Source organism: Dryobates pubescens, chromosome 29, assembly GCF_014839835.1.
Source record: "Dryobates pubescens isolate bDryPub1 chromosome 29, bDryPub1.pri, whole genome shotgun sequence".
In the NCBI taxonomy this organism is placed as follows: domain Eukaryota; kingdom Metazoa; phylum Chordata; class Aves; order Piciformes; family Picidae; genus Dryobates; species Dryobates pubescens.
In genome coordinates, this window is record NC_071640.1 from 3,974,543 (window position 1) to 4,002,147 (window position 27,605).

Genomic DNA, 27,605 nt, shown 5'->3' on the forward strand with positions numbered 1-27,605 from the left:
GGATGAGCAAATAATATATATTGTCATAAAAGGACCTCTTTATAATGTGAACAAACCACGTAAGGACAGTATTTTAAAGTGCTACTGTTCTAGTGAACTCATTCTTTTCAGTTCCTTGGTGAAAAGGGACTGTAGTCACCAACCTCTGGCATTTTCTTTTATGAACCAATGTCACTAACAAGGGGAATTTTTGTTTAGTATGTATGGGAGAATTTAAAACTGAGAAATTGAAGAACCCTGGTTTTCACGAGGGGCACACAGATCCGAGACAGGAATTCCAGTCTTTTGCTCCAGTTTCTCCATCCCTAAGGCGGTACTAACTTTCTAACGGTTGGTTAATTGTCTTAGAGGTCTTTCCCAAGCTAAACATCCTATGAGTCTACGACGCGGTGGCTGGTGAGGGGGAGTTGCCTACAGGTGCTTCCCCACCTGGGGATCAGCCATGTCCCCCTCAGTGGCTGGCGTGACGCGCAGCAGGCCACACTGCCTGACTCTCCGTGGGCAGGGACCGCTGCCTCCCTCTTGAAGGAAACCGCCCGGGCTCGGCCTGGGGCGGCACAGCTCCGCGGCGGGCGGGCACCAGGGGCCCTAGGCCGCGTCTCCAGGCCCGGCACGTTGCTATGGCGCGGCCCCGCCCCGCCCCTCGCCGCGCGCCGCTGGCGTCCCAACATGGCGGCGGCGAGCGGCAGCGGGCGGCCGGGGATGTTGCTGCTCCTCCTGCCGCTGCTGCCGCTGGTGGCGGCTCGGCTGTACCGGGCCGGGGAGGACCCGCTGACAGTGCTGACGGCAGGCTCGGTGCGGCAGGCGCTGCTCAACTCCTCGGCCGCCTGGGTGGTGCAGTTCTACAGCTCGTCCTGCAGCCACTGCATCGCCTTCGCCCCCACCTGGCGGGCCTTGGCCGGGGACGTCAAAGGTGAGGCGTAGCCGCCGTCCCCTCCGCCGCGGGCTGTGGCCGGGCCCCCGCACCCCGGGAGCGGTCACCGCCACCGCCCGCCATAGCTCGGCTCCGGCCTGGCAGCCGCTGGCCTGACCCACTGGCTCGCAGCCCTCCGCTAGCGCGGCCTCCCTCGGCCCCTGGGCCGCGGCCATCGGTCCCCGGTGCCGATGCTGGGACCGAGGCTGGGGGAGCGGGGCTGGGGCTCCGGTGCGGGCCGCGGAGGTGCCGCGTCGTATCTCTGTGCACGTGGTCACGCGTGGGGCGCTGGGCTGTGGTGGGGCTTTGGCACGTGTGGGTAGGTGACAGCGGAGCTTTGGTTTGTTGTGTCACTTGGGGCATCACAGGGCCTTAACACACGTGGGTGGCAGTGAGGCTTTGGCTCACGGTGTCACCCCTGGGTTTCAACAGAGCTTTGGTATCTGAGGGTGGCAGTGGGGCTTCGGCTCACCGTGTCCCCCCTGGGTTTTAGCAGGGACTTGGCACACGTGGGTGGCAGCAGGACCACAGCTTGCCGTGTTGCCTGCGGTGGTGTCTTGGCACACTTGGCCATGCTCGGTGTGCACTGTGGTACCTTGATATGTATGGATCACCCTTGCCACAGTGCCAGAGTCACACAATGAGACATAAGTGATAGCATTAAGACTCCAAATAAAGGTTTTCTGGGAATCTAGGGATAAACCACCACCACCTCTCCCACACAGAGATTCAGCTGTGGATTTGCATGCAAGCATCTCTGTGTGTGTTGCAGCATGCAAATGAACGCACTGAGGCACAGCAAGTATGTTTGGTTTCTAAACTCTGAGGCAAGATCTTTATCTTCTGAATGTTTTGTAAAGAGTCTTGTCTGGTTTAGAGGCTAAATGGAAAATAAATATTGTACTGGAGAGGCCATGCATGTGGTTGGTTTGCATTGTGCAAATTCAATATAGTGTGAATGGGGTAGGAGGAAAAGGAGTGCTAGGAAATAATACAAGAATCAAAGTAAGTGGGAGTCAGATTTTCATCAAACAGTGACTTAAAAAGAAGTAGAGGCCGCCATGGTTCATATTGAGGGAGGCCTGTCTTCTTGTGCTTTAGTCTGCTCAGGGTTTTTGGAAGGTGCTTGTGTGTTACTCTGTAGATCCAAAGTAAGGAAACAAGCAGGCTCCTCTGGTATCAGTTAAATTAATAACTTTAGTGGGGTGAAGACTTGAGATCAGATTTGTAGGACGTGTTATGTTTCATACAGTGGTGCTAAAAGCTTTTAAACTACTCTTGGTTTAGCATTTGACTCGAGACATTCCCAGGATGGGGACAGTAGTTGCAATGCATTCATACGGTTTCAGTTTGAGAGGGAGTGAAGAGCTCTGCCTTCTCTCTGGCAGCCTTGTATGTAAAAAGCGTTAACAATCCACATGAAATGTAAGTGCAGTATCAGTTATACCTGGGTTCACGTATACAGAAATGGAGGTCTATCCAAAAATAGGTCCTGATGAACTTGTCACATGCTGAGGATTTTATGAACAGAAACTCAAAAAGTGAGAAGCAGGAAGCAGCAGTGATTTCAAAGCATTTCATGTGCTCCTTGCGGGGGGGGAGTAGCTCTTCCCTGTGCATGAATTTGTGTAACATTTTCATCTTCTGATTTGATTTGCTTCTGGCCAAAACAGTGTTAGATTTGATTTACTTCTGTTTTGAAGAAAGGTAAGAACGTGGAGGTGTTTGAACACTGCAGCAAAGACTGTGAAGAGCCTGAACTGACCAGAGCTTTTGTCAGCATGAGACAGGGATGTGTTTATATAATGTCTCAGCAGCAGGATGCCTTTGTAGTCACTCTTTTTTTGTAGCTTGCAGTGACTCTTCAAATACATATTTACTTTCTCATCTGCACTCATGATAACTGCAAATGATGTTATGCACTTGTGTTGCTATAACCAGTTAAAGGCCTGTCTGCTTTTTAATCCATTGAGCTTTTTTATGAAGACTTTTCATTTTTAAAAGTGGATTTTGATGTTTGTGGACATTGGCACTACCAGCAGATGCAATTGGCTTCTGGTGTTATTTGTCAGCTAAATGTTTCCTTTTTTAAAGCTGGAATGAATGTCTTTTAGGAGGAGACTGAAAACACTCATACTTTCTGCTAGTTGCTTCATCCAAAAAACCCCAAACAAACGAGAAAGAACCAACCCAAACGTTTCTCTCACTTAGGCTGTGTCAATATTTATTTTTCAAAGCAAATTTACACATTTGCTGGGATATTGCAGCTCTCCTTCAGGATGCAGACTTGTCTTATGTTAGGGAAGCCCTAGATCACTGTGATTGTATTTGCTATAGTGCAGTTAAATTGGTGCAGCTACCTTGTCCATAAAAAAAAAAGCCTGTGCTAATATACTTAATTTTTATCTTTAAATCTTGGCAATACTGTCATTGCAAACTTCACAGCAGAACATAATCCTCCTGAAAAATAGGAGTGGTGCCTGCTGTTGTGTAATTTATGCTTTGGGTTTGATACTCCCTCTCCTCTCGGAGCAGGCTTTAAGCTTACAGTCCTTGCTGCTACATTTCTAATCACACAGTTAGTTTTATGACAGTAGTGTCCAAAGTGGCCATTAAAGTTAATTGTACTTTTTCTGTCTTAAAAGCTGATTGAATCTATCCACCAAAATGCCTGTGGGCTGGAATTATGTGTAGTGATTTTCTGTGTGGAAGTAACAGACCCTTGCAAGTGCCGTGTATGACAAGCCTTGAATTATATGCAGAAGCAAATCCACTCCTCTGGATGTGGAGCAACCATTGTCAATCTCACAATTGTTGTTCCAAACCCAGCAAGAATGGTTTCCTTCTAGAAATTGTTCTTTAGATGTGTTTGGTGAGGGACTGCAGAAGCCTTGTTGTTACTCAGGAAGCAGCCTACGTGCTAAAATACAGAATTCCCAAGCAGCACACAGGGAGAGAGGTTCCTTGTGATGTGCCTCTCATCTCCCTGACTGAAACTTCATAATGGAAGATAACACACAGTGTTGCATCTGCCTGCTGGAGGGGATACACAAGGTTTATGCAAAGAAAGTATCTTTCTTGTAATGCACTGTGACTGGTGTATTTGGGGAGGTTTAGGTTGGACATAAAGAAAAACGTCTTCAGCTGAAGAGTTGTCAAGCCCTGAAGTGGCTGCCCAGGAAAGTGGTGGAGTCCCCATACCTGGAGGGGTTTAAAAGCTGTTTAGATGTGGTGCTGAGGAACATAGGCAGTGCTGGGTTAATGATTGGACTTGATGATCATAAGGGTCTTTTCTAGTCTGAACAGTTCTGTGATTCTGTAAATCTATGGTGTTGGTATTACCCTGGGACTGGTGTGTTGGTATTACACCATGACTGGTGTGGTGGTTGTCTGTAGTGAGTCTTAAGTGGGAGGTTTGACCAACCTGTTGATTTCCAGTGTGTCCAATCCATTCCTGTCATTCATTGAAACTTGTTCAGCATAAACAGAAGTAGTGTGGGCTGATGTGGTGTCATTCACTTACCCCTTTCATACAGTTTGTATGATTACTAATCCTAATAAAATCAGCAGCATTTAAAGAAACCAATCTAGCCTCCAGTTTAAACTCTCACAGCCCTGCCTGTGCACTGATGCAACTTTGGCATCCTTTGGAGAGGAAAAGCTCCTTGTTCAGCTGGAAGTGCTGAGCAGCACAGCCCAGCTGGTGCTCTTTAACCCAGCCTTTAGCTGGGGCTGTATTGTTGCGAGCAGCCTATTTGCATGGGGTTCATAGTGCTTCTATTCATTGTGTGGAGGAGGATGGAGACAGGTGGGAAAAGGAGGAGGAGTGGGGAAAGTTGAATGAGATAGATACCCAGAAGCCACACTTCTATTTATTTATTTATTTTGCATTTTATTTGATGAAACAGACTGTTGTATCTATTGTGCTGCTGTGAATATGTGTCCATCTGCTCCAGCATGTTTGTAGTTCCTCCTGGTGCCTCTTCAGCTGTTGGCATGTTCAGCACAACCGAAATTCTCCATCAGCTGCCCCATCCTCCAAAGACAAATAAAGGTCAAGAGAGATTTGCAAACCAGTGAGGCATGCAACTGCCAATCAGATCTTGAACTTGATGAAGCTTTCATGCTCTTTGCTATAAAAGCAAGTTTAATTTTAGTGCTTTTTAAATTTTATTGATACTTGGGGAGTTGCAGTGGACCTTCAAATTCTGCCCACAGCTGGTTGGATTTAGCTGAGCTTTTAAAAGTAACTAAGGAATCTCTTGGAGCAGTTCTTGCTTAAAGTGAATGCTGCAGTGGAGCATGACTCAAAAAGATAAGTCCCTAGCAAAATGAGAAGGAGGGGGAAAAAAAGCTATAGATGAGTTGAAAGCTTTTATTGAAGTTATATCAGCATATTTATAGAAATACTTGAACTCTCGTGGTTATTGCTGTGGAACATTTATAATGGAAACTTAAAGTGATACTCAAAATCAACTATTTAGCACTGTGGTTAAAACTCAGCTATTTTTTGAGGTATATCTAATGTATTTGTGAACAGGACTAAAAGATAAAGACAGCTTCGAGTAGACTGTGTGAGCCTCGAGTTGTGTGCAGCTCTGCAGGACTCAGAGAGAATCCTAAGTTCAGTAAATAGCAGCTAACAAGATGCATCAAGTGTATGGTTTTGTAACTGACAGCTGTGGGGATGAGTAATTGTTGGATTAATTTGATTCAGTTCTACATATTCTGCTTGGCTTGTTTTATTTTATGAGCTTAGCTAATGGGGAGAGCTCAGGAGTATAATCTGATGTCTTGCGCTTGTTGGGTTGGCTCCTGTTTCATCTTCTGGATGCAGTGAAATGTCTTCAGCCCTGGAAGGGCTGCACTGTGTGGTGGGGTTCATGTTACTTAAGGGTGTTGAAAATACTGATGCAGCTTGAAAAAAAAAAGGAGGGAGATGATAGTTATTTTATTGTATTACACTTGACAACAGAAATGAACAGCAAATAAGAATCGACCAGGGACTGCAATTTTTATGCCAGTGGAATCTCTTGGAATTCAGTTGTTGATTTCCATGGGAAGCAGGGTGCTAAGCCATCAGCTGGGATCTGTGATCACTGCTGCTGAGAGCTGAAAGATCTCTTTTGTTTTCAGACTGGGAATCTGCAATTAGAGTTGGTGTGCTGGATTGTGGGGAAGAAGACAACTATGAGACGTGCAAAGAATATGGTATTCACTATTACCCAACGTTCAGGGTAAGTGGCAGAGTGTATGGCTTAGGTAAATGATGCATGGTTTATAGTGACTTAAGCCATAGCAAACTTACTTGTGCAGAATATTACATGTAATTAGTTGCTCTTTAGTGGGACTTTACTTTTAGTGGGAAAGATAAAAGATTGATTTGAGTTCTTCGTGCTGTGACGCAGTTCTTCATAGTAGTAATTCAGTCCTCAGTTCTGAGTCTGAGTAGTTCTTAGTTGAAGAAGATACCAGTCTGGAGAGCACAATATTGTTACTTACATAGGACACCTAGTTGTGATGTGTTCATTAGATAATAACAATTTGCATAAATATTTCCAAAATGCAAGTATTGATGGTTATTCACAGTGGGTTTAGTTTTTGGTATGAGAGAGTAAAGGTAAGACATTGCCATCATACAGTGAATTTCATGACCAGGGCTCCAGTTCAAAATTTACCTTTGATTGAGCCTTCACTGGTTTTCTAATTCATTTAATTATTTGCTTTAAGTGGCTTTTGAAAGGGATCTTGTGCTTGCCAGAAGTTATCTACCATTGTTCATCTTCAGGTCTGAGTGCCATTTTCAACTTCGCTGTCAATCTGTGTAACCACATTATTAACCCTGAGCGTGGGCAGGATGTGATGGATGGAAGGAATTGAATAAAACTGTGTTATGACAAGAGAGGGAACTGAAGACATTGCTTATGTTCTACCCTGAGAGAAAGAACAATATTCTTTTTATTATTTTTTTCATCTTGAAAGCCCTGGGCGTAAATTGGAATACATTCCTTATTACAGACACTGAACCTTCTCTTGTTTTATAGCAGCAGGCAGTCAAGCTCCATTATATATCCTGTTTAACCACTGGAGGGAGTTGAGAAAATGTGATTAGTGTTCTAAAAAGATGCACAGTTGGTAGTGCTGATTTGGTAATCAGTGAATGTTTGCAGTAATGGAGCAATTATCCAGTATTGAATTATGTGTTGTGGGATTTCTCCTCTAAAAGTTGGCTTTAGCATATAGCAGAATTTTGAATGCTACCTGTGAGCTACCCTCATGGAGTTGAGAAGCAGGTCTGTGGGACTTACAGGCTAAGAGGGAACACTTTCTTGTGGACAGATGGATAAAAACGTTTTGTAGTTAGAATTGTAAAAAGTAAACACTCTTGAAAGCCATTTTTGTCTCTAAACTGAGCTTTTGTCTTACACAGTGAGTTACTTTCAAAGCAGTAATGGGTTTTTTTTCCTTCTCCTGCATAGTACTTCCAAGCATTTACAAAGCAGTTTACTACTGGAGAAAATTACAAAGGTAAGAACATCCTACAGTAAGAAATCCCTAGAGCAGTTATCCTGTCATGCAGGAATATGTCACAGAGGAAGCAAAATGCCTTTGCCTGTCTCTTAGTTGAGACAGCTAGAGATGGACATTAAAGAGCTCTTTAAGATATAATGTTACAAATACTGTACCAAAATGGAATGTCAGGCAGAATTTTAGACAGGCAAAACATGGTCCAGAACTTAGGGCTCACAGTCCTCATTGTTTTGAAATGTAGTCCTACATTTTTGCCACAACTGGGTAGGTAACTCTCTTAATTCCATTTTCTCACACACATCATCAGCGTGAGATCCAATTTGCTCCATCCTGACTCCGGTGCCTTTTTGATCTGTTTAGCCACTTTCCAGGCGTCCTGAATCTCCCTGGGAGAACCCCTATTCAGATGTTGACTAACTGAAAACAGGCTTATCCTGTGTGTCTGAGGGGATCACAGCTTGAGGTGGTTTGTCTGGGGACAAAAGTAATGTTGTCTTTTTCAATGGATTAACATTTCAAAGGCCAGAGGTCAGAAAAGAGACCACCTGCACCATTAATCCTTCATGTGGAAAGAGGCTGTAGCTGTACCTGTTACTTTTTTAGCATTTATGAGCATTTCTGCTTTTTGATTTCTTTCTCTTAAAGCAAATGAAATATTCTCCCACTCAGGTTGTTTCCTTATATTTTTACCCATTTGGTAAGGGTAAGCTGCAAGGCTGCAGCTTTTTAATGTGTGATGAATAGCCATACTGGAAATAAAAGCTGCTGAAGTTACCCACACCAACTAGTGTGAAAAGAAACACAGGTGAAGAATAAATCATTGTTTAAAAAGAAAATCAACAAGGCAGGCAGATGGTTTGGGTTGGAAAACTCGTGAGGTTTTATTCATTTTGGGGTGGGATGGCAGCGTTTAAATACGATTCACCCCAACGTTAAAATGAACTCCTACAACTAAATCCTTAGGTCCTGTTCTTCAGCCAAATTGTATTCTGCTTTTTAAGCCCAAACCTGAACCAAAACCATGTCACAGGAAAGCATGAGGCTCTAGGAAAAGCTGCCCATGAGTTGTTTTTTCCCAGTTTCCTCAAGTGCTGTGTGGGTTTTTTGGTAACCTGTTCCCAGCAGGAGCGGATCGAGAGCTGCAAACAATTCGTCAGATGATGATTGACTTCCTACAGAACCATTCCCAAGAGCTGAGGCCACCTGCTTGCCCACCCCTGGATCCAGTTTTGTAAGTCCCTTGTTTAAAGTACAGCTGGTGCACCCTTCCTGTGGTGATGAGGTAAAGTGTAGAAAGGCCAGCTAAAGTTGAAATAAGCTTTTCTCTTAGTTCTGCTATGAGATCATAAAATGAAATTCCATCACTAACAGCAGGTGTATTGCATTCTCCATGTGCTAAAGAGCTTTTCTTCTCTTACAAGGTCCAGTGATATCACTTCCCTTCTTGACAAGAGCAGCCAACATTACACTGCTGTTGTGTTTGAAAGCAATAACTCCTATGTTGGACGAGAGGTAGTGTATGAGTTATGAATGGCAGCATGAATATGAATGAAAGTAATCAGAACACAGCTGATTATTTTTTTGTGTGTGTATTACTTAACCAAGCAACAAAATTTGATTGAATTAAAGGGTCACAAAGGTCAGCTCATTCAGATACCACAGAGTCAAGGGATTATACTGGGCTGTTGTATTTACTCACACAGAGGAACTTGCTTACAAATGAATGTGATGTGTTAACATCTTCCATTCACATTGTAGTGGAAGATTGATTTCTCAATTTCATTGTTAGCACAATTCTTTTTTTTCTCTCAAGACTTAGAATTTCACAACAAAAACATTGTCAGAGGATGTCACTGTTCTGTTACTCCTAGAGAACCATTCTTAATATTAATTCTTTTGGGCAGCTTTTGTGATTTCAGCTGGTTTTAATAATCTGAATTCTCTGGTGCTCTTTTTTTTCCATGCATAGGGTTACATCCTAAATTAAGATGATAGCACAAAATTATTGTCCCAGCTCTGAGGCACTGAGGAATTGAAATTCTGGGTTTTTTGCTTCTCCCACCCCCACAATAAAATATTTGATTTGGCTTCATTTCACCATCTAATGAGCCTGCTGTTAGCTTAGACAACTGTTACTTTTCTCTTCCTGCCAAGATCTAGGATAAGTAAAGAAAATAAATTGCATAATTATCTAGGCATAATCTGTGCAGAAACATCCAATGTCTGTGAAATGTTTCTAATTAGTTGTGCTGCTGAGATGGCCCAGTTGCATAAGTGGAGGTGAATGTGCTGCCAAAAGCGAGACTCACTTTGAGAAGCAGGCTGCTTCTAGACATTTGTGTTCTGGAGGCTGCTGTGTTGATACAAGTGGCCATTACTGAAGAGAAAAAGTGTGATGGTTCTAAAGTTTTTCAGCTTTTCATCACACACACTTTGATTTTATTACCTGCTGTTAGAAGGAAAGATTGTGTATTAACTGATTGTTTGACAGAGTCTGCTTCCAGAAGGGAAAATATTTGTTAATGTAATGTAGTACTTTAGCCTTCTAGAATAGTGCAATAGAAAGTACCTTTGTTTTCAAGTTTACAGCATGAGACAATAGGGACAAGCCTAGTAGGAATCACAATATATGAAGTAAAAAAGGCCATGTGTTTATCAGTGATGGGAGGGAGGAGTGAAGGGTCTGCCATAAGCCTGTTGGTTGCTGTGGAATATGTTTTGGGCTGTTCTGAGGTTTATGAGGACATTTTATCATTCATTCTCATGTTTTCTTCAGATGGTAGATATCAAAGGAAAAAGATCAGGGTAGATAAAGGAGAAAAGTCAATGATAGGAGGAGTGATTTCCAGAGAAGAGTAGATCTTTAACTGAAATAGTTAGTGTTCACAGAATACTCATAGATGCACTTGCTTGATGATACCCTTAAAGGATGATGCACTTCACCTGTTTATGTGTCTTGTCTTACCAGATTGGTTATTCCTAGAGCAATGTATAATTCATGTCATCTTTTCATTACCCAGGTTATCTTAGACTTGATCCTGTATGAAAACATCATTGTAAAGAGAGCACTGAATTTTGATAAGCCTTTTCTTGAGAAACTTGGTGTTACCTCAGTCCCTTCATGCTACCTGATACATCCAAATGGGTCCCATGGGTTGATTAACATGTAAGTAGTTACCTGTCTGAGGAATATGGGGAGGTTCACTTCAGCTGTTAAACCACTTTCTACAGCTTGCTTTCATAGAAAGCAAGCTCCTTTTGCATATGTATAAAGACATTGTGTCCTGTAATCACTACATTGTACTGACTGAAGTTGTTACCTGCATCATTAATAACAGACCTAACACTGTCTTTGCTTACTTCTGTTGCTTGTTTATAGCTTTAACCTATTACTGAGATACTTCTGAAATGAAAACTCTCTGGAATAAAAGTGGGAACAAATTAAAGAAGCACCAAACTTCTTTAAAAAACTTGCTTTTGAGTGAAAATGCTTGTTCCCTGTGAGGTGAAAGAAGTGCCTGGCTAGGGCAAATTGACATGGTGGTGAACATGATGTGTTCTTATTTTGAATGGAATTTCAAACCACTGATCCAAATGATTGTTGATATTATTTAATTTCTCTTTGTATCAAAATATAAGGAAAAACTGCTTTGCTGTGAGGGTGCTGGAGCCCTGGAGCACGCTGCCCAGAGAGGTTGTGGAGTCTCCTTCTCTGGAGAGATTCCAGACCCACCTGGACATTGTGATTCTGGGCAACCTGCTCAGGGTGACCCTGCTTTAGCAGGGGGTTTGGACTGCATCCTGTTCAGAGGTCCCTTTCAACCGCCACCATGCTGTGATTCTGTGAAAACAGGTGGCACTCAGGCTGAAAAACATCAAGTGAATATCTTGATATATAAATATACTGATTTGCTTTGGATATTCACTTAAAAGTAATCCTCACTTTGTCCATTTATGTGCAGTTTGAAGCCTCTACGGTCTTTCTTTTCTTCGTATCTAAAATCACTGCCAGGTGTAAGAAAAAAACTTCTTTTACCACTTCAGCTGCCTGCTCAAGAAAACAAAGAGGAGAGTACAGAAGTGAAGGTGTGGAAAGAGTTCAATAAGTAAGTGATACCCTTGATTTTCAGATCAGTACTTGGTTATTAAAATTTGCTTGGTTTTTTCTTGTCATGTGGGAAGCTGTGCTGTAATTCATGGTAAAAATTCTGGTGCAGTTCAAAACTTGAATTCATTCCATCTCAGATGATGCAGCTGGAGTTGAATAGGTTGGTCACTACTGAGTAATCTGCATTCTTCTAATGAGTAAAATTAAAGACATTCATGCTTAGTACTGGAGAAATCACAGTATCAAAGCTGAGAGCAGCCTTCAGCTGCTGCTTCAGCTCCAATCTGTTTCTTAGTGTATTCAGGTGAGCCTTGTGAATTAGTTCAATTTCACCAGTGAGGTTACAATCTCTTTACAGTGGTGAGCAGGGTTTAAAACAATTCAGAGGTGAAATTACTGAGGGCTGCCAGAATTTTATTCATAGCAAAGGGCATCTACACTGCTGTAGAAAAAGTGTTTTCCTCCCAAAGCATTGTTAAATGTTCAGCTGACTTAAATACACCAAAGACTTCTCACCCATTGCCTGAGGTATATAGATTTGTTGGAAAACTTCAAGTAATCAATATCCCTTAAAAAATGAACAGTAACACCACATGCTGCAGCATTTCTGTAGGACATGAGAATTCTCTGTGTGTGTACAGCAGTGCCCACTAAAAAGTGCTTGTCAGATGCAAGTCTCATAGAAAACACTAAAGTCACTATAAAAGATGTTTATCATAGCAAATCCCCTAAGGTTTGGCCTCACCCTCTTTCCCTCTTTGAGAGAAGGATGCAAAGGCTTTGCAGAGAGATAATCCCTTAGCATCTTTAGATGAAAAGATGTAGGACTGAGTGCTTCCATTTTGTACTCATTTTTTCTTTCATAGATACCATTAGTGTCTTTTTCAGTGGCTATTATAAGATACTTGATATGAAACAGTCTGTTTTCAAAACAACTGAGTTAAATCCAGCTGCTTTCCAGCAAGACAAAAATCTTGTTGATATGAATCCAGGTATATTCTAGTCCAGGTATATTCTAAACAAGATCCTTTGGGAGAACCTCATAGATTCATCTGGATGTCTCTGAGAAATTTGAAGCAGAATTTTGCTGGGTTTTTTTTTACATTTAAGTGAGTACATTATTAATGAAGGCAATACATTCAGAGTAAGTCTGTAGTTTGAGTTGTTAAGAATATAGATTATTCTGTGTTTTAATGTGTTCTTTCCTGCATGGGAATGATGAGGTGGAGTCAGCCAGTTTCTGGGATGATTGGCTTTGTTCATTCTATTTGGTTTCAGGAATGATAGTCCTGCTGAGCTCTTAGGAAAAGTCTTAGCCCTATTGCTTGTGTTTGTTCAGTTCCATTGCTCTCATACTGTCTAAAGCTTGTACTCTGAAGGGTGGGTAAGGTGGTTTACTTGATGCATCTGTACTTTGTAAAGTGGTTTTTGTTGTCATGAATATATGTGGTTGTGAGAAGAAGCTCTTAAAATCTTGGTTTTGTTTTACATGTTTTAACTTGAGCCTGTCATAAGGGACCTAACTCTGTCTTAAGAGCTGGTGTGATTAAAATTGGCTGTTAAACTTGTTCACAAAGAACCTACAGCAGAAGTGCTGCATTGGGAGTGGATTTTTATATTCAGTCCTCTCCCACATTGACCTTTTTCTGTCTTGTTTGCACTCCTGCTCTGTGTATAATCTACTTTTGTTCAGCCAAAACCTCCCTTTTTTCATAGCCTGTCATTTCTCTGTTTGTGGTCAGCCCTGAGGAGAAGCTATAATTTCTTTACACTGACAATTTCCTTGCTGACAATGTCAGGGTTATGATTTCATTCCAAGGCAAAGCTGGCTGGGAGGCAAAAAGTTTAGTCAAATAGAGAAGAAATTTTTGTGCTTGGTTATACTTCATTTGTCTAAACTCTGAACAAACGAAAATGAACTCTTCTTAAAAGACTGCAGTGGAAGTCATTGAACTTGACATTCACCATACCTGAAGTAACTGCTGTGTTTGCCCATACTGGTGTAGGATGGACTGCAATCACTGCAGAGTGGCAAATGTGGAGGTTTTAATGACACCTACTATATATCAATTTTACCTTCATGACTAGTGAGAAAATGAGCAAAAGAAACCTGCCACTTGATACCATTATATATGTGTGTTTCAGATCCAAGCTGTACATGGCTGACCTTGAGTCTGGATTGCATTACCTGCTCAGGGTAGAGCTTGCTACACACAAGACACTTGAGGGAGCTGAGCTAAAGACCTTCAAGGATTTTGTTACCATCTGTGCCAAGGTATACACTTCTAGTCTTTGATTATTTGTAAGAATACAGTGGCTCTAGCATAAAATTTATTATCTCTCCAAATGCCTTTCAGAATGTTTAAATGTACACTTCCTCACTAGCTTAAAAAAAAAAAAAGCCCAGTTTTGTGGGTTCCTTTAAATGCAATTTTGAAGTTACCACAGTGGCGTTCTGGCATACTTAACAGGGTTGAAATGCATTTTAATTTAACCATAGAGGGCCTGAAATTAAATAAAGCTTAAGTAGTCTGCAGCATATTGAACAACCACTGTAAATATAGTCCATTTATCAGATTTTCAGGATAAGTAGCTATTGTAACTGAGTGGGATTTAAAAAACCCTTTGTTTTTCATTCTTGCCTTCAGGATTTTGTTAATGCATGCTTGCCAAATGGTGCTCTGTTTAGAAATGGTAGCCACCTCTGGCTACATTTTGAATGCAATTGAGGTATTGAATGGCATCCCTTATTTCAAATTAATTGAAGTATTGAATATGATTGAATATTTAGAAAAATAAAGATGCCCATGTCTCACATTTGAGTGAGGGGACAATATGTGTTGTATAATGGAATAGAACTTGAAAGGAACCCTGAAGTCGTTTGTCTCTATGATGTCAGCCAAGTGAAATGGCCAATATCTCTTTATATTTACTTACTGAGCACCTAACACTGTATTTCAAAATAAAAAGGGTGAATCAGGAGCTGTTTATGGGACTAATAAGGCCTGTGTGAACTATCCCAAATATCTGGATTTATCTGAAAATCAGACAAGACATTTTCTTGCTCCTCCCCTCCCCCCGCCCCTTTCCTCCCCTGCAGCCATCAGAGGTCAGAAATCTCTAGCTGGCCTCATTTCTTTAAGAAAGTGTAGTGGTAATCTTTCCATCATATTATCCCTAAAACATCCTCTGCTCTTCCTGATGGCTCCTGGCCAGCTGATGTCATTTGCTTCCCTGCCTATTAGAGCATAAGTGGGGAATGCTCTCTTTTAGTTGCACGCTCCTCTCCAGACTGCTGTTACACAAGAGGGGACTCTGCTGGCCTTCATTTGCATTTTCCTGGCGTGTAACACTTCCCTGTAGTTCTCATCCATGATTCCCTGGTGTTTCCAGGAGGAAACTTTTTACAGTGTCCTCCTGTGTAACAGCATTTGTAATGATAAATTCAACGTCACCGAGGTCTCCGGTTCCCTACGTGGGGAATTTTCGTCGTTTGTAGTATTAGGTTTTTTGGCAATCAGAGCAAAGTCCTTTGTGTTTTGGATCCTCAGTGAGATCAACACCTACTCACACAGTGCAACTATTATTTTTGAGATGCCAATGCATGACATTCTGGGGCTCCTCCAGGAGTAAATGTACCTATAGTACACAGTTCAGAGGTGTGCTAATTTTTCACAGCCTCTCTAAGAGTTGTCTTTGAACCCAAACAATACACAGGGGTTCTTGGGTTAGATACCATGCAGACAATTAACAGAAGGGAGTTTCTGCCTGTTAGAGTTACAGGTAGCCAGGAAGCAGTCAGGAGTTAGAGATGCTATCAATATCTGGACAATGGCTGCAGAATCACCAGCGTATGTATAGCATGTTCAGTCATGAATGCTTTTGTGTATTTAATGTAGCAGACACAGGGACTTTATTTCCCCATCTGTTGAAATGCTGCTCCTCTGGAAGAGTACTTAGAGGATGGGATGCATACTCTGGCTAATCCTGTAGTAATTGCAGCCATCATAAAAGCAAAATACCATTTCTAGTGTCAAATAATGGCATTACCCCTGATTTACAGTTCCTTGCACTCATCTGCCAGATTTTGACTTCTTGTAGCTGCAGGTTAAGGCAGTCAGTGTTTCCAAATCACTTGGCAAATCACCATTACACATAGGAAGAGGAAAATGCTCTTCTAGGTAACCAGCTTTGACACTTGGAGAAATCTGAACAAAAAGTTCTGGAAGAACTGAATTTTGTGGTTCATTTTCTAAGAGTGAGAAGGATTTTAGCCTCTGACTCACTTGGCTCTTCGTGCTCCTTTCCGAGCTATACCCTGAGCTGAATAACCTTAATGAAAAAGTGATGGAATCTCTTGAAAGTTGTTTGCAGCATTGAAGAGCTTCATTTTACTGCTTAGTATTTGGTGCCTGTAAACTTGTAAGCAACAGCTAGTGTTGAGAGGGCTTTTTATGGAAAGCAGAGCAGGTAATTAATTTGCTCATAACAAAAACCCCCAAAACCTGAAGCATTTCAAAGACAGGAAAGCTGCATTTAAATACAGATAAAAGTCTCTTGCTGATAATAAAATCTGTGCTTTAAAATATGGGTATTTTCTTCCTTCCCTCCTCCCCCTTTTTTTTTTTGTCTCCCCTCAGCTTTTTCCTGGCCGTCAGCCTGTGGTAAAGTTGTTAGAGACCTTGCAAGAGTGGCTGGTGAGCCTTCCATTAGACAAAATCCCCTATGATGCTATCCTCGATCTGGTCAACAACAAAATGCGGGTAAGCTGATACTAGTTTCCAGCATAAAATACAGCATTAGTAAAGGATAAGATTCTATATAAATCTAAGACATCACTTAGTGATGGGGCCTCAGTCATAATGGAGTTATAAGAAGGTTAAAATGATAATAAAGTGAACTCATTATGGGGGGTGGAGGAGGGAGGGTAAGAATCCACATGGAGGAACTGAAATGGGCGAGTGGAAATGCGCAGTCCTGCCTCAGTTTTGTAATGAGCAAGCACTTGCTGACACACACATGTTCCTTAATGCCATCTTCAGATGATGCAAGATTCCCAGTGGATACCTTCTGAGTTGCCTTTTGTGCTAGTGAGACAGCCTAAAACTGTCACACCGTTATTTGCCTGCTATCAACAGGATTCTCTTGAAGATCCCAGTTTGTGATGGGAAATTTACCCACTGAATTGGGCATTGTTCCTGGAGAGTTTCCCCAAATACTCTTTCGTTCCCTTGGTGGGAAATCTTCCTTACTGTGGTAGTGCAAAGCCCAGTGACAGCTGTCTTTGTACAGAAGTTAACACAAGGTCTTTCTTCCCATGAGATGGGATTGCTGTCTGCAAGTTGGGAACCTCCTCTGCATTGAAGGGAGCAGTGTGCTAAGTCTCAGAAACTACAATCTTGCACTGCGTGTTAGGCACAAGGATTAAGTAGTGGGTTTGTTTTAAGAAGTACTAATGAATTTTACATCTCAGCCTGTTAAGATCTGCCACTGGAAATCATGTCAATGTGGGTGAGTAATGTGGAGTTTTTAATGTGCCCAGGGAAACTGCAGCTCTCAGAGTTTACAGCAGTGTGTTTGTGTGCTGCGTTCATACCCTGCTTTAAAAATACCGCACAAGTTAAGCTACTTAACTTCTGTCAGACTAATCAGACATTTGTGATGTGCTTTTTAGGAGGTTTGACATCAGTGACTGTACATCGTGTGTCATGTAATGTGTTTGCAAGAGTTTTGTAATGGTGCATCAAAAAAAAAATCTCAGACTTAAAGATTGAGTTTAAACTTTCTTTGCCTTAAGCACAAATTCATTAGCCGCAAGTGCAGAGAGAGTCATTTGCTACTCTCTGTCCTTGGATCACCACCATTTCAAGGTAGGATCAGCTGTGACTGCTGTTATGTTTGGTAGTGCATTTTGAGCTGCCTGTATCTTAAATGCTTGGTTTCTTTCAGATTTCTGGGATATTTCTCACTAAGAAAGTCCAGTGGGTCGGATGTCAGGGAAGCAGACCAGAGCTGAGAGGTTATACCTGCTCCCTTTGGAAGCTGTTCCATACCTTGACTGTTCAAGCTGCACTGCAACCAAAAGCTTTGATAAATACAGGTAAATAGCAGCTGTGGCAGGTACCTGTGGGACAAGACAAATGTGCACAGCAGTTCTACTGTGCCATAGAAAAAAAGATGAGAGCCATTTTTTGTGTGTATAAATACCCAACTAATACATTGCTGGGGGAGAGCATTGAGGCTTAGCTTTCAGGTTTGTACCAGCAGAGGTCAGAGCATAGCTTTACTGCAGCAGGAAGGCTTGGAAAGCAAAGCTGTCAGCTTATCCTTGCTTAGAAACATGATAAATACAGTGTGTGGCCCCAAAGATAGGAGCAATAAAACAGAAAAAAGGAGAGCAGTCCAATCAGAGAATTTTTGAAGTACCTCAGAAGGGATGAAAATTGTTTAGGTTACTTGAGGTTGCCTCTAATTTAATTTGAGAAGAATGAGATTTAGCAGCACAGTTATGTAGCTATGAAAGATGTGCAACCATTAGCCAGTCCTTCTGTAATGACAGTGCTTAAATAGTGAATGTTATGACTGGGTTGGGGGTGTTTTTTTCAGCTAGTGTCCATTAATCTGTGCAGTGATACACTGCTTTGCATGCACTCTGTAAAATTGCTGATTTTTAACTTGCAGCATCTTGTGAAGCAGAGTGTTAATATTCTGGTGATGGGTCATATTTAAGAAACATGTTGAATATCTAATCTATCTTCCTTGAACAATGGAAGTAAAATCTGGGCCTTTAGATGGTTTTGTTCTTGCCAAGACAGTGCTTAATTTGCCTATAGTTTGGTTTAGCTTTCATTTCAAGCCCTTTGACTGTCTTTTCCAAGGAATAGAAATGTTCTTATATCGTCCTGCAAGATGGACTGGTAGCAGATAGAAACATAGAATCAATAAGGTTGGAAAAGACCTCAAAGATCATCAAGTCCAACCTGCTTGAGAAGGGCAAGACCACCACTCTCTCTATGCCACACCACTCCCCAGCATAGACAGGTAAATGTGTGGGCTTGAAATCCAAACTTTCACACACCTTCTGACAGCCATGTGGGCAGAAGTTGTGACTGAGCACTGAGGCACGGCGTGGTTGCAAGGGCAAGAAAGAAGTGTGGCAGTGGCTAGGCAGTAGTGGTGGGAGTGTGAGCTTTAGATGAGCCATTGGGCTCAATGCTCTCAAAAGTCTCTTCCAACCTCAGTGGTTCCATGGTTCTGAGCCAGAGCAGGATGGAGTCCTTGTGGCCCCGTTTTCTCCCTGCTGCTGTACCCAAATCCTGAGAGCAAGTAAAGCTGGAATGCAGCTGTAGAAAAGAATCGTGCCTACAGAGGAGACACTAAAGTAAAGCAATATCCTGAGAGCTCATCAACCCAATGCTGACACATTTGCCTGAGTTTAAATAATTCTTACAGGCAAGGACTGCTGTTCCTTGGCACTAGGCACTATGTGAAGCTCTCAACAAGTGAATGGATCATAAAACCTAGAACTGTGCAATTTGTCAGTTGTTGTGGTAGTATGTTAAAAAAAAAACCAAACAAACACCCCAAACCTTACCATTTAATAATTTCCAATTATGGATACATAAACCCAGCATTCCTTGGAATCACAGTGAGAATCTTTCCATTCTTCATACTGATTCTGCTGCAGAATAGTTGGGGTTTGGGGGGGTGGGGGGGTGGGTGTTGGGCTTTTTTTTTGGATAACTGACCATCCTGTTGTTGATTTTTGTTTTGTCCTGGTTGGTTTGTTCTTCTTGCCACAGGAGGTTGATTAGATGCATTTAATTTAGTGCTGGTGAGCTTGGACTGTTCTGCACTGGGTGATGATGCCTCAGCTGCTCACCAGGATCATGCAGAAGTTAAATGTCTCCTTTTGTCCCAGCTGCTAAATTCAAACAAAATAGGGGGGGAAAAAACCCAGTCTTAATATTGAACTCTACAAAACCGCAGCTTTGATTCCTCCCACACTTCAGGCACGAGCTCTGGTGGGTCTGAAGTTAAAAAAACCACATAGCAGGACCTGAAAACTCTTTGGCACACTTAGCCATCGCTTTAAATCGGGACAGATAGGCGATGATCACTTCTTATGGTGAAAGAATTGGGTCAGTCTGAGACCGTCGGATTATGTCTTGGGAGGTTTTCCCCTCCTTATTGCTTGTTTAAATCCCATCTACTAAAAAGCATGATGTACTCCCTAATCCTTCCCACCACAGGTAGGGTTTTATGGTTCTTGTCCACTTTAAAGATTAGGGTTACCCTGAATTGCAGTAGTTTGGGAGGAAAGAGAAAAGGAGGATTACACAATGATACATGGCAGATGTTAATAGAAGATTCATCTCTGGGCTGATAAAGGAAAAACAAACAAAATGAGCCATTTTGCAATTGTTTGTTTTTCTTTTGAAAGCAGCTGTATTTTTCTTGGTAGTTTCCTCTGCATGCAGAGCCTGGCAGGCAGTGTGAACTTGCTGTGGCTTTCTCGGTAGGCTGTTTTGTGTTGGTTTGTATTTGCCACCTTGTAGTGTTGGAACAGTGAAATTTGAACCTGCAGCCTAAGTGAATCCAAAGGAACTCTGCACAGCGCTGCTCACATCCAGGGATGTACAAAATCAATGTGGAAATCTAGTCCTGAGCATGCTTAATTACATGAAACGTGGGTTTAGGTAATAGGATCTCTTGGTGTGTACAAAAAAAAATGATCTGGATTCTTTTTCATCTGTTGCTGAATTTGAAAAGCCTCCCCATAAAATGAATTTTCAAGAGCCAAACATTACCCAGGAGAGCAGATCTAATTAAATTTGTGTATGAATTGCTGGATCTCCATAAAGAGGTTCTTTGCTGGTGGTTACTTTTGTTGTCTTTGCTGGGTTGGGTTGGGTTGGTTTTTTTCTCTCAATACTTATTTTGGGACACATGGTAGAACTGTTTTGCCCAAAATTCCTTGCAACTTTCCCAAATTATTGTTTTCAGCCTTTTCTTTTTAATGCTGTAATTTAATCTGCTTTAATCTCATTGCTTTTATTTATACATGCCCATTCAATCACAGATGTTGAATGTCTGGGCAGAGATTGTTTGCTTTTTAGGATTTCTTTTTGCCTTTAAAGACTTTTTTGTTTTTCCTTCTGCCACATTTAAGAATACAATCACAGTATCACCAAAGTTGGAAGAGACCTCAAAGATCATCAGGTCCAACCTGTTGCCACAGACCTCATGGCTAGACCATGACACCAAGTGCCACGTCCAATCCCCCTCTTGAACCCCTCCAGGGACGGTGACTCCACCACCTCCCTGGGCAGCACATTCCAGTGTTGCTCTTCTACCATAAAAACGTTTGTGACAGTCTTCCTGCATTTATTAGATCCATAACAAGTGACAATTTTGAACAGGTTTCATTGATGTGGTGGGTTGAAATTACCTCCTCCCCCCTGCAACTAGTTTGGAGAAAATTACCCCCAAAATAAAAATTGCCAGACTAGGTCAGTTTGGGATGGAAGCAAATGAAGCTCTCCTTACAAGCAAACAAAACTCTAGAAATATGAAATGCAAGGAATATGTCCAAAATATACAATATACATACACAACATATTTGCAGTTTATAAACAACACAGAAATTCCTCAGACCCCCCTGGACGGAGGCAGGGGACCCATTCACCTCCTCCCCCCTCTCCCTCCCTCCTTCCCGTTACCTCACCCAGTAGTCAAAACAGAGATACCCTGGCAAGGACACAAGAAGAGAGAGAAAGAGAGAAGTTGCAAGCAGAAGTGACAGAAGAAGAAAAGAGAGGGAAAGAACTGTTTATGCCTCTGCTCTAGCAGCAATCCAATGATTTATGTAGACCTTGTCGTTATTTTCCTTTTGCATCCAATGGCAATTTATTTTCAGTCTTTGCAGTCAGGGACTCCAGGCTAAAGCTCCCCCTTCAAACTGTAACAATTGAGGATTATTTTTTCCCCCCAAACAGTGCCTGTGCAGAGGGAGTATGGCTCCCAAACTGTTTGTTATTCCCTGCCAGAATAGGCCAGCGAGCGAAGCACTGTAACCCTTTACTACAGAACCTACAAACCCTGCACTGTAAATTACTCGTGGTTGAGGAGCTGAGCTGCAGGAGTAGGTAATTTTGATCAATCTGCATCATAAAATGTGTTTCATTTGACAAGGGTAACGTATAGTACATTTGTAAATACATTTTGGTATAATTTACAAGGTCAATTAAGCATGAATCAAAAAACCTGTGAGACAGAGATGAAGCCATTAAGATTTCAAACGAGTTGTATCAGGTTTTCAAGCCACTTAGAGACGTAGGGACTACCTGCTGTCACAGGGAAGACCCAGGACAGACTTCTTCATCTGGAAAGCCCTTAGAATCACAGAATCACAGTTTAGCTTCCTGCTGAATAAAATAATAATGATTCTTCTGCATTATCTTTATTGTATGAGTGTGAATGTGACAGAATGATGTGCCTGGGGTTTATTTTAGGGGGAATTGCTGAGTTATTCTTGAAAGTTCAGATGTTGCTAAGTAGCTGTTAAGTGTGTGCATGAAGTGCCTGCCAAAAAAGCCATGGAGTTAATAACTGTAATGAGATTCTGGTATTCTGTAATACCTCAGAGTTCTGGAGGAACAACCCAGGCACCTTGGGAAAGACCAGAGGGGTTTTGACTCTTTGCTTTTCAGTAGCAAGGTCACTGTAAGTTTAGTGCCAGAGCATAAATGGAATGGTGAACGTGTGAGATAAATTGTCATTCAGTTATTGGCCAAGATGTTGGACCAAGTCTCTTACTTCCAGAAGAACTGAGTGGAGTGGAGACAGCACGGGCTGTGCATGCTGGAACGATTTCAAAAGGCACTCTGATAATGGGCTCCTGGAGGAAAAAAAAAGTTAATGTCTGATTTTTCATGTAGCTGGGTTTGTTCCCCCTCCAGTTGTAAGGAGAGAGGAGAAGTTTCACTGTGAAGAACACTTGACCTTTAGTTGGTATTTTCAATGTGGTGTTCGGGGTGCCTCTGAACGCAGCTGTGTTGGTGTGCGTTGGTGTGAGTAGCTACTTTGCATTGTGAGTAACCCCATCACTCACCTGGCATCGCTTGAACTCAGTGTGTCTGAAATAATTCCCTTGTAGTTGTGTCTGACACTGCTTGAAGGGTTGTCTGGAGTATGTTTTGAGTCACACTGTTTCAGATCACTTTAAGCTCTCCGTTATTTATGGCCAAATAATTAGGTTTCTAAATGTCTCACCTCAACTACCCAGGGATGAAATTGTGTGTGGATTTTGGTGGGGAGGGGTTTTTCTTCCAAAAAACTGTGTGAAGCTTTTAATGCCTCTGATGCCTTTATGACTTACAGAGGTGTAGGTCCTATATGCTGGCACATGTGCTATGCATATCTTTAAATCACCCAAGTGACTAGTTCCTTACCTCGGAAGCGGAGAGGTAAAACTGCATGGAACAAGAAGGCAGCAACACTTCCTTTCTCCTGTTCCACTTTTCCTCTTGTCCCATGGTTCACTTTTATGTACATTGAAGTGCCTGTGTGGAAGCTTCATTACTCCATGCCTCTGTCATCCTCTCTTCCTAGGTCTAGAAGACAACCCCCAGGTAGTGCTCCAGACCATGCGGAGATACATTCACCACTTTTTTGGGTGCCAGGCTTGCGCTCAGCATTTTGAGGAAATGGCCAAAGAGTCCATGGATTCTGTGAAGACCTTGGACAAGGCTGTTCTCTGGCTCTGGGAGAAGCACAACGTGGTGAATAACAGGCTTGCAGGTACAGAAGGCCTTGTCCAGGCAACCCTCCAGAGGTGTGGGTGTGTGGAAGACAAGGCTGTGGCATTTCAGACGGCGTGGTTTGTATCTGAACAGAGAGGGGTGCAAGTTAGGCTCTGTAATGTGAGTTTAAAACAGCAGTAACAGCTGTTGCAGCTTGACAGGCCTTTGTTAAACTGACTTCAGAAGGTTAACTCCACAGTTACACTGGTGTACTATGGGAGGGACTTGTGTACAGAGCAAAACCCAGAGGATCTCACTCGGTTCTAACTCCAAATAGCAGCACATTAACATTTGCATGAGTGAGAAATACAGAATTAGAGTAGAGTAGAATAGAATAGACCAGGTCGTAAAAGGCCTTTGAGATCATCAAGTCCAACCTATCATCCAACACTATCAAATCAACTAAACCATGGCACCAAACACCCCACCCAGTCTCTTCCTAAACACCTCCAGTGATGGTGATTCCACCACCTCCCTGGGCAGCACATTCCTATGGCCACTGTCTCTTTCTATGAAGAACTTCTTCCTAACATCCAGCCTAAACCTCCCCTGCTGCAGCTTGAGACTGTGTCCTCTTGTTCTGGTGCTGGTTGCCTGGGAGAAGAGACCAACCCCCACCTGGCTACATCGTCCCTTCAGGTAGTTGTAGAGAGCAAGAAGGTCTCCCCTGAGCCTCCTCTTCTCCAGGCTAAGCAACCCCAGCTCCCTCAGCCTCTCCTCACAGGGCTGTGCTCCAGACCCCTCCCCAGCTTTGTTGCCCTTCACTGGCCACATTCAAGCAACTCAACATCTTTCCCAAACTGAGGGGCCCAGAACTGGACACAGGACTCAAAGGGTGGCCTAACCAGTGCTGAGCACAGGGCAGAATGACCTCCCTGCTCCTGCTGGCCACACTGTTCCTGATACAGGCCAGGATGCCATTGGCCTTCTTGGCCACCCAGGCACTCATTCCCTATCGTGACACAGAATGAAAAATCATCCTCAAAGATAGTGTTTCTTTGGAGAGCTCACCTATTCCTTGGCAGGACAATCTTTCTGGAGTACAAATCAAAGCCTTTTCAGAAAGGAGCAAGTGCAGTTCAGCTACTTATCGGTGGATAAAAACCAATTCAGTTAAAACCTGTCTTCATTTTGTTCTGGAGGAAAATGATGATAATTGAACAGGAGACTTACCTCAGGATAAAAGAGCCTGAACTATTAGCAGATCAGCAACTGAGTAAAATCAAATGACTGTATGAAGAAAATCTTGTTCCCACTCGATTGCTGTGTTCTCAGTTAGACTGAAAGGACCCTTAAAATACTGGTTGTATTTAATCCCTTCTGTTATGGGGATATCAAGTAACTAAAGCACTAAAGAAAATTGGTTTCTCTTTGCACTTAATCCCTGTCTGCTGTTATGGATCTGTGTAATGTAGCATTAGTTACCATTTAAATATGCTATATTGTGTTTATATTATGATTCTGCTGAATTCCCAAGATCTGTGAAGCATTAAATACTGTTGTGAGTGTAACCAGTTAGTCTTCTTCCTCCAAGGAGGGGGGGAAAAAAAAAAGTAAATGATGAGATATTAAACAAAAACATCCCCTCATGTTTGTTATTACTGCCAGGTTGAAGCCAGGGAAAGGTAACTGCTGTTGGCTTGGAGTTGCTAAGTAGTGGAGCAATACACTTATTTAGAACATTAAGTTATTGGAAATCTCACAGGGATATTGATTTAGATGATGCAACAGCCAGCTAAAATGCCCTTTTAGTAAGAAGTATAAACACACTGGAATAAATAATAATGCTAAATTATGCTTTTTAAGTTGGCTAAAATTTCTCCTTGGGACAGTGACTTATTTTAATCCTTAAAAGCTGCCTGTGTATTGCTGGTAATAGATGTACCTCCAGTGAGAAATGGTGTTTGACTGGTCAATGAAAATGCCATGGCACAGCCTCCAAGTGTGGGTCATGAGGTCTGCTCTATTTAATTCTTTCCTGTTGCTTTAGAATGTACAGAATTTAGAGTGGCCTTCCCTTTGGCAGGAAAACGTGAAGTACAGCACAGTTTTCTGGGTGTAATCTTGCCACCAGAGCTTTTGTTTCTGCATTCTGTACTGAATGAAATTGATTCTGAGTGGTCTTTGTTGAAGACAGCTGAAATGAGGGCTTGATCCCCTGTGAATATCAAGGAGACAAATATTTTGGAAGCACCCTTTGAATCCCTCAGCAATGTTTTGCTCAAAATCCTGGGGAAGTTTCCTGCCTTTAGAAAGGATAATAACACTCCAGGAAGAATCTGTATTTATTTCTGAAGTATTTTAAGCATCAGTGTCCCAGTAACAACCAACTGAATAAATCAGGTATAAATTTTTGTTCTTCAGCTGATCTTCATCCACATCTTAAAATGTTTGGGGGGACTTTTTTAGAGCCAAATGCAGCACTGGCTACGGTGCTCAGCTTTTTGCTGTCAGGTAGGGTGGCCAGAGCTGTGAGCAACTGAAAGGTTAAAATTTGCTGTGGTTCAAGGCAGCATCACATATTTAAATGCTAAAAAGCAAGCTGGAAAATACACCTTAAATAGCAGAAGGGCTTTTGAAGCACTGAAAATCATTTGCTGTAGTAATAGTGCAAGCTAGGAAGAAGCAGACTTAGGATGGAACAGAAGCATGAAAATATCTGCAAGTCTTTCACCTTGAAAGTGCTTGCAGCAAACCAGGCTTTGGGATTAGAGAGTACTGAGAGAGAAAGAGCAGTTTGTTCTGAACCACCACTCAGCTTAACCCCTGAAAGACCCAGATGGTGCTTTCCTGCCTTCTAAACACACAGCAGTTGTAGTTATCTTCATGTATTAGAGTTGGAATGCAGAGGGAAATGGAAAGTAATTGTGATTGGTGCTTGGCCTGTTGAAAGAGGAAGCAATACTTAACAGCATCATTGATAGATCCATAAGGAAGCTTAGGAATACCCAAGTTTGTTCATGATTGTCTTCAGTTTAATACAAAGATTATGGTGCTGTTGGCTGGTTTTGCCAGCCTCACTGTTTCTAGGTGAGAAATACCGTCTCTGGTTTACAGTGAAGTGTCTGATGTTCAGCTTGCCCAGGTCATTCACTTCTGATGCTTTGTTTCTTTGTTTTCTGTTATTCTTTTTCCCCCTCCTCCCAATTAGGTGATTTGACTGAAGATCCAAAATTTCCCAAAGTTCAGTGGCCAACTCCAGACATTTGTCCTGCATGTCATGAAGAAATTAAAGGATTGCACAGCTGGAATGAAGCCCAAGTCCTACAGTTCATGAAGCATCACTACAGCAGTGACAATATTCTGTATAAATACACAGAAAGCCAGACTGACTCCGGTGAAACAGACCAGGGAGACACAAGGGAGGGCAAGGACAAAAGCCTACAGAAGAAACCAAGTGGCAGCAGAGAAAACAAGATCCAGGATAAAGAGAACACACTCGATTCAGGATCGAAGGCATTAGAGAAGCTAATAGCAAATCGTGGACCTGTCAGAGATAGCGGTAAAAGCGCAGCTGGATCAGCCAGCCTTAAAGAGACCAAGCAGGCTGTGTTCTTCTTAGGGATTGGCTTTTCCAACCTAGACATGAGTCTGTGTGTCATCCTCTATGTTGCATCCTCCTTGTTTTTAATGATCATGTACTTCTTTTTCCGTGTGAGGTCGAAGCGGTGGAAGGTGAAGAATTATCGCTCGTCTGTGTAGAGCTTTGAACCAAGTTTTCATTGCCTGTGGCTGTTCAGTACCAGACACAGCTTTAATATTTATGATCAGGGATTTTATATGCAGTATTCCTTGTTTCAAAACCCTTCCTCCCCAAGTCGTTTCACAAGTGTTCTAGCTTGATGCGTGGAGCTCCCTATAAAGAACCCTCCTCTGACTGAGGCACACAGAGCTGTCCTACAGTGGCCCCTGAAGGAAGCATTGCATCTTTCAGTCACGACTGTTTCCATCCCTTACCACCTCCATCCTTTACTCATTTTCAGAGTAAACATTGCATTATGCAATCAGCTGTGCCTGGTTGAGAGGGAAATTGGATATTGGTCTGTGTACTTCAGGTTTTGGTTTTTAATTTATCCAGAGCTGAGGTTTTTTTTACCTCCCAGAGCACTGAACGGTTTCTGCTGTTACCTTGGCTGCTTCATTTGGAGAAGCAAGATTTCTGATGTTGTTTTTTCTTCTTTTTTTGCCTTTCCACCCCTTCAGAAAATAAGAATTCTATTCTGATTAGATCAGTTCCAAACCTCTGTGA

General features: G+C 42.2%; 1 protein-coding gene across 1 annotated transcript; it reads left to right on the forward strand.

The window, feature by feature from the left end:
* The first annotated feature begins 653 nt into the window (after window positions 1–653).
* On the forward strand, window positions 654–27,605 carry QSOX2 (quiescin sulfhydryl oxidase 2). The gene is made up of 12 exons (XM_054174301.1): window positions 654–913; window positions 6,050–6,150; window positions 7,393–7,441; window positions 8,570–8,675; window positions 8,866–8,956; window positions 10,465–10,610; window positions 11,407–11,550; window positions 13,698–13,827; window positions 16,193–16,315; window positions 17,502–17,652; window positions 23,166–23,354; window positions 26,508–27,605. The coding sequence occupies exons 1-12, from the start codon at window positions 670–672 to the stop codon at window positions 27,056–27,058; spliced, it is 2,025 nt and encodes a 674-aa protein (XP_054030276.1). The 5' UTR covers window positions 654–669; the 3' UTR covers window positions 27,059–27,605.

Excerpts from the sequence above, each read along its gene's own strand:
- QSOX2 (XM_054174301.1), top strand. The coding sequence starts at position 670 with ATGGCGGCGGCGAGCGGCAGCGGGCGGCCGGGGATGTTGCTGCTCCTC. Across the intron at positions 8,957-10,464 it reads ACTCCTATGTTGGACGAGAG|GTTATCTTAGACTTGATCCT; the intron begins GTAGTGTATGAG and ends TTCATTACCCAG. Across the intron at positions 23,355-26,507 it reads GGTGAATAACAGGCTTGCAG|GTGATTTGACTGAAGATCCA; the intron begins GTACAGAAGGCC and ends CCTCCCAATTAG.